The following is a 19,447-nucleotide window of genomic DNA, read 5'->3' on the forward strand; positions in this document are numbered from 1 at the left end:
ACATACACGCTCACACACACACAGACATAGACTTACACAGAAAAAGTGGTCCGTCAATAACGAGGTAAGCAAAAAGAGAAATAATAAACGAGGAACGAGCCTCATCAGAACACGCATCTTTCTGCCAAAGAAGTGCCGATACCCGATTTCCCGTCTAAAGTATCCCTCAGGCATGAAATCTCATTGATGCGGAAAATAAGCATTTTTTTGTGAAATTGGCTGTTTGTTTTTTGACGAAAGTTCACTATGAAGCAAATGAGGTGTTAATTACAACGAGCCTATGATGGCGTGAAGTTGATTTTTTGGCTCGTCCTCGGAGGGTCCTCCTAGTGCAACAATGTTTAGCAAAAAGAAGACCCCCCCTCACGCCCGCCCTCATTAACACATGACTCTCTTCCAGCAAGGAAGAAATTTGCTCATCGTTTTGTTGCACCCAGTGGAGACGGGGGACCTTAAGAACACCGACGCCGTTGCCAGAAATAGAGCAAGTGGCGTGTCAGGTTGACCTCGGGGTGACCAGCGCAGGCCCTCGTCCCCATGGGGGGATGGAACGTTTTAAGGGATGTGGACTTCTTTCCAGTAAAACCTGCCAAATGGGTTTTGTCAGCGGGGCCGAGAGGTTTAACCTAACATCCTCTAAGCGGAATCGCCCTGCAGTTCTGCCGGGATTTAAGATGAGAAATCTGTGAAAAACACACACAGACCCTGTGGGACAGTATTGTGTGAGGATCATAATATTATCAGTGTGATTCATATATTTATAAAGTACAACACACCTCTTAGTAAAAGAATCAAGATACTCTTAAGGGAAAGTGGGATGCCAAAGCACCTTTTCCGCAGCACGGTACCTACTAGTGTTGTTCCGAACACACTAATGGATTATTTATAAAAACATTTGATTTAAAACTACCAGATCTCATCCAACTCAAGACTGCCCAAATGATTTATAAAGCAAGTAAAGATTTACTTCCAACAGGGTTACAGAGAAGATTTTTACAAAGAGAAGGGAATTATAATTTAAGAGGAGAACTACTTTTTAAGATCCAATATTGTAGAACAACGCAGAAACGAATGAGTATAACAACAGCAGGGGTTAAAATATGGAACTGTTTAAAGGATGAAATAAAACACAGCACCAACATAAACCAGTTTAAAAAGCTTTTTAAATCATTTATCATTAGTAAATATAAGAAAGAAGAGCAAACATTGTTTTAGAAAGACAATAATATATATGTATATAGATACAATTTATGATCTTATAATTATACATATGTTATATTAAAATGTATATATTACCACTTTATATGGAATTTAAATAAGTTGTGTATATATATGATATATGTATATATATATATATATATATATATATATATATATATGTATATGTATATATATATAAGTGTACAAATGTATATGTTTGATTTAAATGTTAAACTGTGTATATGAGACGTGTGCTACATATATGTTGCTTATATATTGTTTAAAAAAAAAAGTAATATAAGTGAAGCATGTTTTAGATTTTATATATTTTGAACCTTGTTCTTGTTGCGATGGGGTAGGTTTATATAAGCGTTGCTTCAACCTACACCCTTTCGGCTCAATCATTGCTCAAATGAGTGTTTTTTTTTTTTTTTTTTCTCTTTTCTTGTTGTTGTTCTTTGTTTTATGTGAAGATTGCCGAAATAAAATACATTGATTGATTGATTGATTATTTTTGTACCGGTACCAAAATTATTTCAATACTTTTCGGTATTTTTCTAAATAAAGGGGACCACAAAAAAAATTGCATTATTGGCTTTATTTAACTAAAAATCTTAGGGTACATTTGACATATGTTTCTTATTGCAAGCTTGTCCTTAAATAGAATAGTGAACATACAAAAATATTTGTATTTTATTAAAGGAAGCAAACAATGGCTTTTAATTTAGCTTCTGACATATGCAGTTACATATTGTGTCATTTTCTATTCTATTATTTTATCATATTTATTAAGGACAAGTGGTAGAAAATGAATTATTAATCTACTTGTTTATTTACTGTTAATATCTGCTTACTTTCTCTTTTAACATGTTCTATCTACACTTCTGTTAAAATGTAATAATCATTTATTCTTCTGTTGTTTGGATACTTTACATTAGTTTTGGATGATACTACAAATTTGGGTATCAATCCGATACCAAGTAGTTACAGGATCATACATTGGTCATATTCAAAGTCCTCATGTGTCCAGGGACATATTTCCTGAGTTTATACACATAATATAAATTAAAAAAAAATGAAAGATGTTGTGATGCCAAAAAATATTGACGTAATCATAGTAGTATCGACTAGATACGCTATTGTACTTGGATGTGTACAGTGGATGTCGGGTGTAGATACACCAATGGCGTTTGTTTAGATTTTGATGCCAGTGAGCTACGGTGTGTCGTGAAGCATTTTCAGCTATTCTTTGTCCTGCAGGGTTGATACTTGTAAGAAACTTACTTTATTTGTCGCCATGGAGGCGAGGATTAGTGATTTCTAAATAGCTAAAACACTGCAGACCGGGGCTAGACTTTTGCCCCTAGCTATGTCTTAAAGCACCTTTTCCGGTAGGTCTTTATCGTTAGTTTTTAAGCAAAAAAATCCATCCTTTCTCCCTTTTCTTTCTACACACTGTGTCTATTTGTAAGTACTCAGTGATTTTGTGCTGCCAAACATGCTCATCTGTTCGTAAACCAGCAATGTCACAATGACGGGGGTTCAGGAGGTTGCGGAGCGGTACTTTTCAGAGGCGGTATAGTACCGAATTTAAATCATTATTATCGCGGTACTATTCTAAAACCGGTATACCGTACAACTTAAGCACCTACATAGCTCTACTCACTATTGCTGCTCTCCTATTGGCAAAAGCAGGTTCTAAGCATTTGTTAATTTGTCATCAAAGCAACTTTGGCACATTTAATGAAAGCAAGACAACATAAATACACTATAACTCGGTGGAGGGTCGTGCATTTCTTTCCTAGGCCTTCAGTGATGTCCTACTTAGGCCGACTTCACGACTCAAAATATCGTAATTTATGTCACCACATGGACACGGCTGCAGATACTATAAAGAAACACACTTGCAAGCTACTGGGTGTGCAAGTGTGTACAAACAGTGTACAAAAGGGTCTATTTTTCGGCACATATAACGTTTAATAAACCCACTTCAGCAAAAAAAACATATCTTACGTAGTACTGTCAAAATAATTCAAATCAAGTACAAGAATTGTAAAAAAGGTAACATTCAAAAATAAAGAAATAAAATATATAAACTCACAATTTGTAGAACCCATTCAATGCCGTATAAGCCAGTGGTACCGTGGCAGTAGTCGGTCGATTCGAATGACACTGGCGGGGAAACCATTTTGCCGCCGATGTTGTACCAAAATGTGTTTGCCTGCCAAAAATGTATTTCCTTCGGGGGACTGTGCAAGGCTCGCTAAACCTGCATTGCTTGGCTTCTTCTCTCCACAGTAGATTACTAGATGTAAGACAAACACTTTATCTTCGTGGTTATTGTACCCGGGAGTTTTCTGTGGTTTTCTATGGCTCGTATGGTTCCGGTGCCACTTCTTGTCTTCGCAACTAGTGATTGGATACTCACTTGGGACTCCCAAGTGTGTATCCAATCACAGCGTTAGGCCAGCTTGATTCTGAAGGACTCCGGGAAGATTTGGTACAGCATGGCAACATAAGCTAGGGGAATTCTAATTGGATACAAACTCTAAACTAAAAACAATAGCAGTGGAAAGAGCATAATATGAAATGAAGAGAATACGAATACTTTAGATATTTAGGGAAAGTAAATTAAATATTACTTTTATCTTTGATTATGATCATGATTTCTGATAATGTTAGAATAGAATAGAGTTTTATTGTCATTATTGCAGTGAACAGGTTCAAAGAACAACGAAATTGGAGAAGGCCAGTTAGGCCAGCAGAGAAGGCCCTGCTGGTCCTGACGGCACACCACTGTTAATTTCTCATTGTGATATTTAGGTTTTGTCCATTTCTCGGGGTAATGGCAACGCAGATGATAATAACATTTGTTAAGATTGCAACCTATTTAAATCATAAGAAATGTAGTCTTAGATCATATTTTTTAGAGTTGTCTAAGGCATTTGATACTGTTCATTTTTTTTATTCTTCTGACAAAATGTAAATGTTTTAAAATGGCTAGAAGCAAGTGTTTATATCATACACATGTTTATATTATAAAATGGATATAAGCAAGTGTTTATCCATCCATCCATCCATCATCTTCCGCTTATCCGAGGTCGGGTCGCGGGGGCAGCAGCCTAAGCAGGGAAACCCAGACTTCCCTCTCCCCAGCCACTTCGTCTAGCTCTTCCCGGGGGATCCCGAGGCGTTCCCAGGCCAGCCAGGAGACATAGTCTTCCCAACGTGTCCTGGGTCTTCCCCTGGCCTCCTACCGGTTGGACGTGCCCTAAACACCTCCCTAGGGAGGCGTTCGGGTGGCATCCTGACCAGATGCCCAAACCACCTCATCTGGCTCCTCTCGATGTGAAGGAGCAGCGGCTTTACTTTGAGTTCCTCCCGGATGGCAGAGCTTCTCACCCTATCTCTAAGGGAGAGACCCGCCACACGGCGGAGGAAACTCATTTCGGCCGCTTGTACCCGTGATCTTATCCTTTCGGTCATGACCCAAAGCTCATGACCATAGGTGAGGATGGGAACGTAGATCGACCGGTAAATTGAGAGCTTTGCCTTCCGGCTCAGCTCCTTCTTCACCACAACGGATCGGTACAACGTCCGCATTACTGAAGACGCCGCACCGATCCGCCTGTCGATCTCACGATCCACTCTTCCCCCACTCGTGAACAAGACTCCTAGGTATTTGAACTCCTCCACTTGGGGCAGGGTCTCCTCCCCAACCCGGAGATGGCATTCCACCCTTTTCCGGGCGAGAACCATGGACTCGGACTTGGAGGTGCTGATTCTCATTCCGGTCGCTTCACACTCGGCTGCGAACCGATCCAGCGAGAGCTGAAGATCCCGGTCAGATGAAGCCATCAGGACCACATCATCTGCAAAAAGCAGAGACCTAATCCTGCGGTCACCAAACCGGAACCCCTCAATGCCTTGACTGCGCATAGAAATTCTGTCCATAAAAGTTATGAACAGAATCGGTGACAAAGGACAGCCTTGGCGGAGTCCAACCCTCACTGGAAATGTGTTCGACTTACTGCCGGCAATGCGGACCAAGCTCTGGCACTGATCGTACACGGAACGGACCGCCACAATAAGACAGTCCGATACCCCATACTCTCTGAGCACTCCCCACAGGACTTCCCGAGGGACACGGTCGAATGCCTTCTCCAAGTCCACAAAGCACATGTAGACTGGTTGGACAAACTCCCATGCACAAGTGTTTATATTATAAACAAAATGAGGTTGCTCGGGGTTCCATTTTGGGATCACTTTTACACAAATCAAACGACTACGAGCAGTACCATTGGCTTATACGGCGTTCAATGGGTGCTATAAATTATGAGTTCAAATATTTTATTTATTAATTGTTTCAGGTTTCATTTGTTTTACACAATTCTTTTAATTTGGACAATACCATGTAAGATATGTTTTAATTGCTGAAGCGGCTTGATTGAATGGTAAATGCGCCGAAAAAAAGACTGTTTTATACACCGTTGAGGGGATTCAATACGGAGTAGTGTGTTTCTGTACAGCATCTCCAGCCAATCCATGTGGTGACATAAATCATTTTTAGAGGTGAAGTCGGACTCAGTAGGATATCACTGAAGGCCTAGGTGAGAAACGCACGGCCCGCCACTGGATATACGTCATAATTTTTTGCCGCAATATATAAAATAAGTCAATGACACGTGAGGAAAAAATAGGTAAAAATAATTACGTTTTAGTAACACATCAATGTTCCAACATTCCTGTCTCCGACACGCTCTTCGGAGCAGACGTTGAAGCAAATGCTTGCCCTCTTCCTTCTTAATCTTTTGCGCACAATAATAAAATAAAAGACTGAAACCTATAAGACTTGGAGCCATGCCTACTTTTGTAAACACTGCAGCACGTGTGACGTCATGATCTCACGTCCGCATGTGGTCAGACTGCGTTCACATTAGACATCGTATTTTTTTGTAATGTGAACGACTACATAAAAAGATTGGATTTGACAAAAAAATCTCAATGGCAGTGTGACTATAACAGCCAAAGTCTCTCTGCGGTGAGAGGGAGTTTTTACATGCCTCTGTCACCAAACGCTCTAATGTGTAAAACGTGCAAAAGTGTCTGGAGATGAATTATGTTGTGAATTGATTAAACTTGAGTACCTAATTTTAGCTTGTCTGGATGCTGTAACATTATACCCAGCACTCTCCACTTTGCTGCAGCAGCCCATGTTTGATTCAACTTGACTTGCATGCTAATGTTAGCTTAGCTTGAGCGGTATGTTTTGTATTAAAATTCACTTGAAATGCTAACGTCAGCCTACCCTGCTGCAGTGCTTTAGCCCTGGTTGCTGCAAAATACAAGGCTGCCAACGCAAGTCACGCAAATTACGCTTTTCAAAGGCACTCTCGCCACACCTCTACTCCTCACACATTTCTAGAAATTCAGACAACCATTAGCTACTTCTAATTGGCTAAATTTCAGCCTCTACTTGTCAAACTAGATCCTCTATGGCGGGGGTGTCAACCTCAAATACAGAGTGGGCCAAAATGTAAAACTGAACAAAGCCGCGGGCAAAGGTTGAACAAATGAACCTTTTAATAGGGACCCAAACAAGTTTTGCATTAAATATTGAACAAGCAAGGCTTATATAACTTTAGTGACATGCAAAATCCAGTTTCAAATAATAATAATAATAATTAAAAAAATATCAATGGCATATCAAATAAAATTTAAATAAAAATGTTATGCCTTTTGTTCTATTTGCAATCTTCTAAGGTATATATCCATTTTTTTCCACAGGCTAATAATGAATTTGAAAATAAAATAACAATAATGAATGAACCAAACATTCAAGCCTTGAAGTAGCGAGAGAAAATGCATGAATAAAACGTTAATTATTGGTCAGTTTGCTGGAAGTTTCCCGGAAGAGTTAGTGCTGCAAGGGGTTCTGGGTAATTGTTCTGTTGTGTTACGGTGCGGATGTTCACCCGAAATGTGTTTGTCATTCTTGTTTGGTGTGGGTTCACAGTGTGGCGCATTCTTGTAACAGTGCTAAAGTTTTTTATACGGCCACCTTCAGTGTGACCTGTATGGCTGTTGACTAAGTATGCAGGGCATTCACTTGTGCGTGTGTGTGTGTGTGTGTAAAAGCCACAAATATTATGTGACAAGCTGTTAGTATGGAGGAAAAGCGGACGTGATGACAGGTTGTAGAGAACGCTAAAGGCAGTGCCTTAAATGCACGCCCCCAATATAGTTGTCCGGGTGGAAATCGGTAGAAATTCGGTAGAATGGTTGCCCCGAGAGATTTTTGGGAGGGGCACTGAACTTCGGGAGTCTACCGGGAAAATTAGGAGGGTTGGCAAGTATGAGTATTAGCGGTGAATGCGGTGTTACAGCGGCACCGACGCTGTATAACACCGGCGGGCCAGCTCTAATGCTAAATTGATATTGCCTCAAGGGGCAAATAAAATTACTAGGCGGACCAGGTTTGGCCCGCGGGCCAGAGTTTGACACCCATGCTCTATGGGGACAAGTTGTCAGTGTAAGATCTAGGTAAGTGGAGGGGTAAGAGATTGACAAAGTTTTTTGTCACTTAATGGTGGGGTACCTAAGTTATATTTTTTAATGAAAATCTATATTGTATCTAAAAAAAATTGTATGTCTGTGTACTGCCTGTGCCTTACAAATAAGTGTTTTGGTAAATAAAACACCAAAATACAAAATCATTTGTGGCGGTTAACCCCTCCAGATCCAACCACAGGATTTAGAGAAAGGAGGGTCAACAATGGAGCCTCCTCATTGGCTTACACAATCTATAGTGAAGCATGTCCGAGAAGCGAACTTGTTTGCAGTAAAGCGTGGCTGTACAACACCCACATGGAAAGATCGCAATACCTGTGCTTGCTGTTACAGCATATACTGCTAAAAACCTCAAAAAGAGGAAATCCGGGGAAGAAAAGAAAGACGTTGTACATAAAAAAAAAACCCAAAGAGCCAAAACTGGAATAAATATTGGTACGCCGTATTCAAGATGGAGGGCATTGCAGGCCAGTCTTGGACTAACTTTGGACGCACAAATGGCTGTTTTCCTTCTAGATAGGTAATCTAATGTTCAGCTCAATTTTTGTTTCATCTGACCACAGAACTTTCCTCCAGAATTTTGTCCATGTGATGTCAGATGAAACAAAAACTGAGCTGTTTGGCCACAATACCCAGGAATACGTTTGGAGTAGAAAAGATGATCCCTGTAATCCCAGGAACACCACACCTACCGTCAAGCATGGTGGTGGTAGTATTATGCTCTGGGCCTGTTTTGCTGCCAATGGAACTGGAGCTTTACAGAGAGTAAATGGGACAATGAAAAAGGAGGCTTACCTCCAAAATTCTTCAGGATAACCTTTTTTGTGACCAACAAGTATGTGCTCCAATACTCTATCACAAAAAAAAAGTTATAGTAATTATTCGAAACTCAAGACAGCTATGAAATTACGTTTTTTTAAAAGTGTATGTAAACTTTTGACCACGACTGTATACCTGTGCACGAGGAGATTGGGGGAGACTATTACCGAGAGTGGAAGGCCAAATTTACAGTTTGAAATCTGCCTGGTGACACAAGATTCAAGTACCCCAGCTTTAAATATGTAAGTTATAAGAAATGATGATATAAATGTTAATATAAAGGAAATATAACCTTGAAAGTTCCATAATGGAGTTTCTTGAATCAAATCAAAAATGCAAAATGGTTTGTTCCTCCTAGAAAGCAGGTTTCACTCAACACAGACGTCATCAAAGCTCACATTTAAACATTCTTACACAGCACTAGGATTTTGCAACAACGCTGAGGTGATAGGTGATGAGATCCCCCTGTGACCATGTTAAAATATCCTTGAGCAAGATGCTGAACCCTCAGTTGCTCCTGATGCTGCGTCATTAGTAGGCGAATGTGGTTGAAGTATCAAAGCGCTTCAACTACTTTGAAGGTAGAAAAGCGCTATGCAAGTATAATCCATTTACCATTTACAAAAGATAAAATATAATACATCTATTAGTGGCAGTATAACGGAAAGTGATGTACACGTTTCACCTTTGCATCTCGTTTAACAAAACTGTGGTGCATTCAAAGACCCTCAATTAAAGTTAGAAATGGAGGTTTCAATAGGTTTTAAAGAACGGGGGGACTAAACTCCCAGGAGATGCACTAAAAGTAATGATGTATTATATGATTGGTATTACCCATTGATAATAATCAGTTATGTATCAGCTAATATTTACCATATTCTTCGGCGTATAAGTCGCTCCGGAGTATAAGTCGCACCTGCCAAAAATGCATAGTAAAGAAGGAAAAAAAACAAATATAAGTCGCACTGGAGTTTAAGTCGCATTTTTGGGGAAATTTATCTGATAAAACCCAACACCAAGAATAGAAATTTGAAAGGCAATTTAAAATAAATAAAGAATAGTGAACAATAGACTGAATAAGTGTACGTTATATGACGCATAAATAACCAACTGAGAAGGTGCCTGGTATGTTATGGTAAGACTCATTGAAATAACTATAACGTATAGAACATGCTATATGTTTACCAAACAATCTGTCATTCCTAATCGCTAAATCCCATGAAATCTTATACGTCTAGTCTCTTACGTGAATGAGCTAAATAATATTATTTGATATTTTACGGTAATGTGTTGATAATTTCACACATAAGTCGCTCCTGAGTATAAGTCGCACCCCTGACCCAACTATAAAAAAAAAATTGCGACTTATAGTCCGAAAAATACGGTACCTTACACTTTGAAGTAAAAGGAAACTTGAAATATCTATAATTATATTCAAGTGAATAATGACAGGTTATCTTCAACTCTGCAGACTCCATTGAATTTGTTGGCACGTTTTTGTAAATTTGAAAGAGTAGCTTGCATTAGGATTACAAAATTGTTCTCAAAATAATGCTGGAAATAATATAGTTTATCAGCAATAATTTGTAGGGACAACATATTGTCCAGCAAAATTTGATATCAGCCGACGTCTACTTAAAGTCATGCAACTGTGATCTGCACGCCATTAAGTCTCACGCCAAGGTTTTCTCAGAAGTTGGCAGCCCTGAAAATTATACTCCACAGTCTCCACTTTGCTATAGCGGGTGTTTTTTTGTCATGGCCCGGGCGCACGTCAGTGCGCGTTCATGTGTGCGCTTTGCTAAGGTGCACATCCAGGAGCGAGCCAGGCGCGTGTCAGTCAGGTGACAGCAAGCGGCTGCAATCAATCACCGGCAATCAGCGCACCTGTGGTTGATCAGAGGACCTGCGTTCATAAGCCTGCACAACCTGCTGTCCCGCGCCGGTATGTAGTCATCTGTTCCAGTCCAGTAAATCCGACTAAACAAGCTCTACGCATTCTATCTCTGTGTTTTTCCACCTTAGTGTTAAATTGTCTCGTGTCCTTCCTTGTCGTCCTCCCTGCAGCCTGCCTTCGTTCCCACGTTACGAGCTGTGTGTCTAGTCTTCCCGTGTTCCCTCTGCTTACCTGTCGTCCTCCCTTCAGCCTGCCTTCGTTCCCACGTTACGAGCAGTGTGTCTCGTCTTCCCGTGTTCCCTCTGCTTACCTGTCGTCCTCCCTTCAGCCTGCCTTAGTTCCCACGTTACGAGCTGTGTGTCTAGTCTTCCCGCGTTTCCTCTGCTTACCTGGCAGCCTCTTGGATCTCGACCTCCCGCCTGGACACAGACCTTCGATGCCTTGCTATAGCCCCCGACTTCCTGCCTGCTTACGGATCTATGAGCCTGCTCTGCCCCTATTGAACTTTCGCCTCCATCGCTCAACACTCACAATAACACTCAGCAATTAATGCCCACACATAGTCCCAGACCATACACTCTTGGATTTAGTCACACTCCATTCCCTTGGTTATTAATATTATTACTTGGTATTTATATTTATATAGTGTATGTATATACATAAATAGAGCTTATACTATGTGCTGTCTTCTTCTCCTGTATTCAACCTTGTATTTAACCGACCTTAACCTTTGTTGTGCAATAATAGCCCTGCAAGTTGCAGTACTAAAATCCGCTGTCCGACATGCTCTTGAGGCCCGTTTTGTTTCTGCCCTCAGTCTCCTCTTGAATTAAAAACGTCATCTTCACCTTTGTTGTTGTCCATTAGCATGTCATGTTAGGACAGATGCATTCATAGCATTGTGGTTTCTCTTCTGTTCAAATTTGAAGGCGAAACCAACATACCAGCCGACCATCAAACAGTTTGTCACAATATAGCACGTAAGACTCACTTGTCTCTGGAGCCCTCCATGGCGGCCATCGGGGACAGGTGACGCGGGCTGTTGAGGTCTCGGTGCTGTCGGGAGGGCAGGTCAGCGGCGGGGGCGGGGTTTGCGGCGGGGGAGAGCAGCTCCGCTGAGGCGCTGTGGTGGGGGATGCCAGAGCCAGCGTACAAGCCTTGAAAGACAAACAAAAGTTAATTCGGCTTAAATGTGCCAAATGCGCTCAAAGGCTCGGCGTTCCGTCTTTTCTTTCATTCGATGGCAATGGGACTTTTGTTTTGACAACCTTCATCCAATCAGATGAAATGTTCTCTTATTTGTGCTGTTTGTAATTTAAGGTAGGCTATTTGCACCGCCACGGGGGCCCTGCTTTCAGCTGCTTGTCGTTATTACGTAATAATGAACTAAAATGTTACATGTGCGCAAAGAGTAGAACATTGGAAAGGAAAGGGGGCTGGATATTGGTTCGCTTTTGTATTTTTTGTGTGCAGATGAATTTGTTTATGCTCACTGCTCTCATCAAATGAGGATGTGCGGGTGCCTACTATAATGCACATTCCACATGTACAGCGCGCCCACTGGACACATCATTAGGTACATAATGGAATCCATTACAACAGCATATGCCTCTACAAAGACTATACATAATACCTTCCATCCATCCATCCATCATCTTCCGCTTATCCGAGGTCAGGTCGCGGGGGCAACAGCCTAAGCAGGGAAACCCAGACTTCCCTCTCCCCAGCCACTTCGTCTAGCTCTTCCCGGGGGATCCCGAGGCGTTCCCAGGCCAGCCGGGAGACATAGTCTTCCCAACGTGTCCTGGGTCTTCCCCGTGGCCTCCTACCGGTTGGACGTGCCCTAAACACCTCCCTAGGGAGGCGTTCGGGTGGCATCCTGACCAGATGCCCGAACCACCTCATCTGGCTCCTCTCGATGTGAAGGAGCAGAGGCTTTACTTTGAGTCCCTCCCGGATGGCAGAGCTTCTCACCCTATCTCTAAGGGAGAGCCCCGCCACACGGCGGAGGAAACTCATTTCGGCCGCTTGTACCCGTGATCTTATCCTTTCGGTCATGACCCAAAGCTCATGACCATAGGTGAGGATGGGAACGTAGATCGACCGGTAAATTGAGAGCTTTGCCTTCCGGCTCAGCTCCTTCTTCACCACAATGGATCGGTACAACGTCCGCATTACTGAAGACGCCGCACCGATCCGCCTGTCGATCTCACGAGCCACTCTTCCCTCACTCGTGAACAAGACTCCTAGGTATTTGAACTCCTCCACTTGGGGCAGGGTCTCCTCCCCAACCCGGAGATGGCATTCCACCCTTTTCCGGGCGAGAACCATGGACTCGGACTTGGAAGTGCTGATTCTCATTCCGGTCGCTTCACACTCGGCTGCGAACCGATCCAGCGAGCATAATACCTGTGTTTGGCAATGTCAAAGAGGTATTAATCTACTGATTCTTTGTCATACAATAGTCACTTTTATACTACAGTAATTAATATTTATGCCAGTAGGCACAAGACATTGATACAACCTTGATTATACATACAGTACATGTCCTTCAAAACTTACTTTGAAACAACGTTGAAAAATAGTTGTATGCATAAATTGAGACAACGTTGGTGTCCAAGGTTGGACCCACGTTGTTGGTTGGGAAATGACCACTTTTCAATGGTCAAATCAACGTCACAACCTGACGTTGAATAAACGTTGTCAAAGAGCATTTTGTTCAACATTGTATTTGTATTTGGTTGGGAAATAAATAAATAAATAAATGGGTTGTACTTGTATAGCGCTTTTCTACCTTCAAGGTACTCAAAGCGCTTTGACACTACTTCCACATTTACCCATTCACACACACATTCACACGCTGATGGAGGGAGCTGCCATGCAAGGCGCCAACCAGCACCCATCAGGAGCAAGGGTGAAGTGTCTTGCTCAGGACACACCAGACGTGACGAGGTTGGTACTAGGTGGGGATTTGAACCAGGGACCCTCGGGTTGCGCACGGCCACTCTCCCACTGCGCCACGCCGTCCCTATAAATAACCAAATTTCAATGGTCAAATCAACGTCACAACCAGACATTGAGTAAACGTTGTCAAAAAGCATGTTGTTTCAACGTTGTATTTGTGTTGTAGAATATTGGTTGGGAAATGACCAACATTTGATTGTCAAATAATTGCCAGAACCCAACATTGATTAAATGTCATCAAAAAGCATGTTGTTTCAACATTACGTTTGAGTTGCTCAACGTCAGGGCCTAATTTAACATGTTCTTAACGTTGTTTTAATGTCTTGTGCGTGCTGGGTTTCCACTGCAGCCAGCTCGTCAACTAGAGCTGGCACATTTAAAGTACCACTGATAGTGACACACACACTAGGTGTGGTGAAATTACCCTCTGCATTTGACCCATCTCCTTGTTCAACCCCCAGGGAGGTGAGGGGATCAGTGAGCAGCAGCGGTGGCCACGCTCGGGAATACATTTTTGGTGATTTAACCCCCAATTCCAACACTTGATGCTGAGTGCCAAGCAGGGAGGTAATGGGTGTCATTTTTATAGTCTTTGGTATGACTCGGCCGGGGTTTGATCTCAGGGCGTACACTTTAACCACAAGGCCACTGAGCAATCACTCCTGTCACTAAGAAAAAATCCTCCACAGTCTGAGTGCATCAACATGCTGCCTTGATGATTACCTGTCAGGAACCCGTATGGCTGCGGCTGTTGTGACCCCAAGATGCAGGAAACAGGAGAACGACGGGCAGGTAAGAGTCTTTATTAAACCCAAAATAGGACGAAGCAGTCATACATGTAAAGGTTCTCAATATAGTCAATCAATCAATCAATGTTTATTTATATAGCCCCAAATCACAAATGTCTCAAAGGACTGCACAAATCATTACGACTACAACATCCTCGGAAGAACCCACAAAAGGGCAAGGAAAACTCCCACCCAGCGGGCAGGGAGAATTCACATCCAGTGGGACGCCAGTGACAATGCTGACTATGAGAAACCTTGGAGAGGACCTCAGATGTGGGCAACCCCCCCCCCCTCTAGGGGACCGAAAGCAATGGATGTCGAGCGGGTCTAACATGATACTGTGAAAGTTCAATCCATAGTGGCTCCAACAGAGCCGCGAGAGTTCAGTTCAAGCGGATCCAAGACAGCAGCGAGAGTCCCGTCCACAGGAAACCATCTCAAGCGGAGGCGGATCAGCAGCGTAGAGATGTCCCCAACCGATACAGGCAAGCGGTCCATCCTGGGTCCCGACGAGCGGTCCATCCTGGGTCTCGACTCTGGACAGCCAGTACTTCATCCATGGTCATCGGACCGGACCCCCTCCACAAGGGAGGGGGGGACATAGGAATCCTCGAGATCTGAGGAACAGGCGAGGCAGGCATAAATAGCAGCCTGATTGGCAACTGAAACCAGGTGTGCCAGGTTGCCAATCAGAGACAGGTGAGGGGAAACGAGCGCTCAGGGAGAAAAGCATGAAGAGAAACGAAAATAAAAGTACTGACAGGAAACAAACACCAAACAAAGAACCACCGCCAGAAGTGAAGTGGCAGATCGTCACATTACCCACTAGATGTCAAAAATCTGTAATTTGTTACCATCTATTTAACATCTCACTTCAGACTGGAAAATTTCCATAAGCCTTGCAACTGCTGTCATTAAGCCCTTCCGAAAGAAGAGTAGTCCTGATGCCACAATACCGAACAACCATATCAAATCTGCCATTTTTGATCAAAGTACTAGCAAAAGTTGTATACCTGCAGCTTAGTGACTTTCTCTTGTTTAACAATGAGTTTGATGCTTTGCAGTCAGGATTAAGGATCAACAGCTCTTATTAAGGTGACAAATGATATCCACTTCAACACAGATGCAGTAAAAGTCTCAGTCTTGGTGCTGCTGGACATGAGCGCTGCTTTCGACATGGTTGACCGTACTATCGGAATACAGAGGTTAGACAACTGGGTGGGAACATCTGGTTGTTCTCTTAAAGGGGAACTGCACTTTTTTCGGGGAATTTTGCCTATCTAATGTTATTTCCTCAAAACGAGAGAAACTATTTTGGAGGGCAGTATCCGCCGTAAATACAATCGTATCAGTGTTAATAGAACTCCGTTGTAGCTGGGACGTATTGTCTTTAATCTCCTTTCTAATGATTTCAATTTTCTTACTAAAGAATTGCATAAAGTCATCAGCTGAGTGGGTGGAGCTACTGGAAGGGGTCCCTTGTTGGGTTAGCGATGCTACTGTACTAAACAAAAATTTAGGATCGTTTTTATTACGGTGGATGAGATTTGAGTAATATTTAGCTTTAGCTAAGTTAAGCATGCGTTTATAAGTTATTAAACCATCGCTCCATGTTTGATGGTGCACCTCAAGTTTAGTCGTGCGCCATTTGCGTTCCAGCTTTCTGCATAATAATAATTTAAAGGATGTATATCCCACTGGCTCCATTGTAAACAAACTTTTGATTACATTTATTATTTAGAATGCAAAAAAAAAAACATTAATCATCATTTCACTGCATTCAAAGGACTCCGGCTTATTAGTGATTCCCAAAGCCCAAAAAAAGTCTGCGGGCTATAGAGCGTTTTCCGTTCGGGCTCCAGTACTCTGGAATGCCCTCCCGGTAACAGTTCGAGATGCCACCTCAGTAGAAGCATTTAAGTCTCACCTTAAAACTCATTTGTATACTCTAGCCTTTAAATAGACTCCCTTTTTAGACCAGTTGATCTGCCGTTTCTTTTCTTTTTCTTCTATGTCCCACTCTCCCTTGTGGAGGGGGTCCGGTCCGATCCGGTGGCCATGTACTGCTTGCCTGTGTATCGGCTGGGGACATCTCTGCGCTGCTGATCCGCCTCCGCTTGGGATGGTTTCCTGCTGGCTCCGCTATGAACGGGACTCCCGCTGCTGTGTTGGATCCGCTTTGGACTGGACTCTCGCGATTGTGTTGGATCCATTATGGATTGAACTTTCACAGTATCATGTTAGACCCGCTCGACATCCATTGCTTTCCTCCTCTCCAAGGTTCTCATAGTCATCATTGTCACCGACGTCCCACTGGGTCATTATTGTCACCGACGTCCCACTGGGTGTGAGTTTTCTTTGCCCTTATGTGGGCCTACCGAGGATGTCGTGGTGGTTTGTGCAGCCCTTTGAGACACTAGTGATTTAGGGCTATATAAGTAAACATTGATTGATTGATTGATTGATTAAAAACATCCAACCACCCCCACTGAGGTTTTATATACATGATGTAAGTATATATATATATATATATATATGTATTTATATATATATATATATATATATATATACATATATATATATATGTAATGTAGTATCAGGCATATTTATAATAGCATTTAATATTTATGTATATTGATAATTTTAAGCATACCTGGTGCATAAATCTAAAATACGTACCACGTTTCCATTTTTTTTCTTCATCACTGCAGACTTCATAAGAGCCAAAAAACATAATAAAAAAACACTTCCTCTGCAATGTCCGCCGTCATTTGAACATACCTGCCAATCTTGAGACCTCCGAATTCGGGAGATTGGGGGGAGAGTGTGGGGAGTGTGGGGGTTGGGGGAGTTGGTGTTGCGGGCCAGGGGTGGGCTTAAGGGTGGAGGAGTATATTCATATCTAGAATTCACTGAAATAAAGCACAGCCTTTGAAGGAGCATAGGTATGGGCAGCATCTGTGACATTTAATTTGCAGGAAAGGAGTAAGTTTAGGGTTGAATTGTCCATCCTCGTTCTTTTCTCTGTCACTTTATTTTTGGGGAAATTACTACTTGCCGTAGTTTTGAAGCAATGCATGATGGGATTCCGGATGTTGTGTGTCAGTGTATTAACGTGCCGGCTGGAATAAACACACGCTGAGAAATATCTCCGTGCCTAGCTACTTTCTGGGTTATAGATAAACCTATGGATAACGGAGACATATATAATAGTCTCCTTCTTGTTGTGTGTGGAGTTGTGCACTCTCCAAAACCGTAGATGTTACAATGTGACAATATATAAACGCTGTTTATATGGAGGAAAAGTGGACGTGACGACAGGCTGTCCTCACTCAGGTCCGGCTTGAAATCAGGAGAAATTCGGGAGAATGGTTGTCCCAGGAGATTTTCGGGAGAGGCACTGAAATCCGGGAGTCTCCCAGAAAATTCGGGAGGATTGGCAAGTATGCATTACAATGCCGACAGCTAGGATGTTCATACATGTATATTCCCCTTTAGATGAAGAATAGGGGCTTCACGGTGGCAGAGGGGTTAGTGCGTCTGCCTCACAATACGAAGGTCCTGCAGTCCTGGGTTCAAATCCAGGCTCGGGATCTTTCTGTGTGGAGTTTGCATGTTCTCCCCGTGAATGCGTGGGTTCCCTCCGGGTACTCCGGCTTCCTCCCACTTCCAAAGACATGCGCCTGGGGATAGGTTGATTGGCAACACTAAATTGGCCCTAGTGTGTGAATGTTGTCTGTCTATCTGTGTTGGCCCTGCGATGAGGTGGCGACTTGTCCAGGGTGTACCCCGCCTTCCGCCTGATTGTAACTGAGATAGGCGCCAGTGCCCCCCGTGACCCCAAAAGGGAATAAGCGGTAGAAAATGGATGGATGGATGAAGAATAACCATAATCCTCACGGAAAAATGGAGTTGTTGGGTGTACCAAGCATCTTTTTGTGTCGTTCTCGCCATCTCCAAGCCCTGAATGGCTGTCATTTATTGATTGATTACGAATTTTATTAGTAGATTGCACAGCTGCATTCGGGCGTCACCTCATCGCAGTATATCTTAACATGTTGACTTTAATTTAAACTAGTGGTTTTACTGACTGTTTGCCATAGCATTGGAAAGCATCCAGATTAGTGACCGCTTGACAAAAGAAGAAGAAAAAAGGGGATGAAAGGTTACCAAATGCTTGCCACCAGGTGCATCTGTTTTCAAGTAGACGCGTGCTATGTCCTTGATGTGACAGCCCTCTCAAATGGTTACAAGCCGGATTCATAATGCCCAAATCATCAATCACGCACCCTTAAATGTTTTTCCCCTTTAGCCCCAACATCTGTTATAACATTGGCCGAACGTAGTCGACAAATAGGTCCTGTGACTGCCTCAATTTCATCACTAGTTCCACTTTGGAACGCAAAGGGACGGGACTCTTGTTAAAGTTAGTGTTGGATTATGGTCTGGACAATTTTTATGCTGACTTGCTCCAAGGGGTCGTCAGTTTGAGACTGAGAGGCGTACACAGCCACTCAGAATAACAGCGGGTGCATGTGAAGGCTAATAAAAGGACGATGAGTCCGTCCTGTTCTCAAAAAAACGCTCCATTTATGTCCCATAAAGGCCAGAGGGGCTTCTCCGAAAGGAGAGAAAATGTATAGCGGGTAAGAAATGAGCTGACTGGAAGCGTGAGTCACTTTCGAGCGTTAATGACAGGATGGACGCTTGCTCTAACACGCATCCTATTGGCACAACAAAGTGGAGTTCATGTAAATGGGGGAACCCGAACGCCAACATTTAAAACTGGGATGCACCTTTGAACACTTTGGCCGACAAGCAATCTCCTCGGGGGGCTTTTTTTTTTTTTCAAAAGGAGGTCCAGGAACAGAGGGTGGGTGAAGCTGGAAAGCCAAGACTCAAAGACATGTTGAGCGTTGTCAATGGAGTTCCAGCAACAATAAGAGGCAGCACCGGGGATCCTGGATGGGCTACAGGCACAAAACAAGGACAGATGTGTCCACAAACCTGGGAGGCCTGCGAGGCATCGCTCTGGTCTTTAATATCTTCATAATGTATTTCTCTTAGTCCTAATACAAAGTGGTGTTGACGTTCGGTGATGGAAAAAAATGGACGGCTGCACATGATGAATAAACGTTTCCTTTACGAGCTTGTTGCCAAAGAGCTTTTTTTGCGGTATTTGCAAAAGAAGACAGATTCAAATGATAGA

At 42.7% G+C, this 19,447-nt stretch overlaps 1 protein-coding gene across 2 annotated transcripts in view; it reads right to left on the reverse strand.

The window, feature by feature from the left end:
• The window catches only part of LOC133543801 (zinc finger protein GLIS1), a 338,673-nt gene that overhangs the window by 42,868 nt on the left and 276,358 nt on the right, over positions 1-19,447 (reverse strand). For both annotated transcript variants that reach the window (XM_061888593.1, XM_061888592.1), the window contains one exon: positions 11,478-11,643. In XM_061888593.1, the coding sequence (XP_061744577.1) occupies positions 11,478-11,643 (166 nt within the window). The remainder of the gene's footprint in view (positions 1-11,477; positions 11,644-19,447) is intronic.

The sequence above is a fragment of the Nerophis ophidion genome, linkage group LG26, assembly GCF_033978795.1.
Source record: "Nerophis ophidion isolate RoL-2023_Sa linkage group LG26, RoL_Noph_v1.0, whole genome shotgun sequence".
In the NCBI taxonomy this organism is placed as follows: domain Eukaryota; kingdom Metazoa; phylum Chordata; class Actinopteri; order Syngnathiformes; family Syngnathidae; genus Nerophis; species Nerophis ophidion.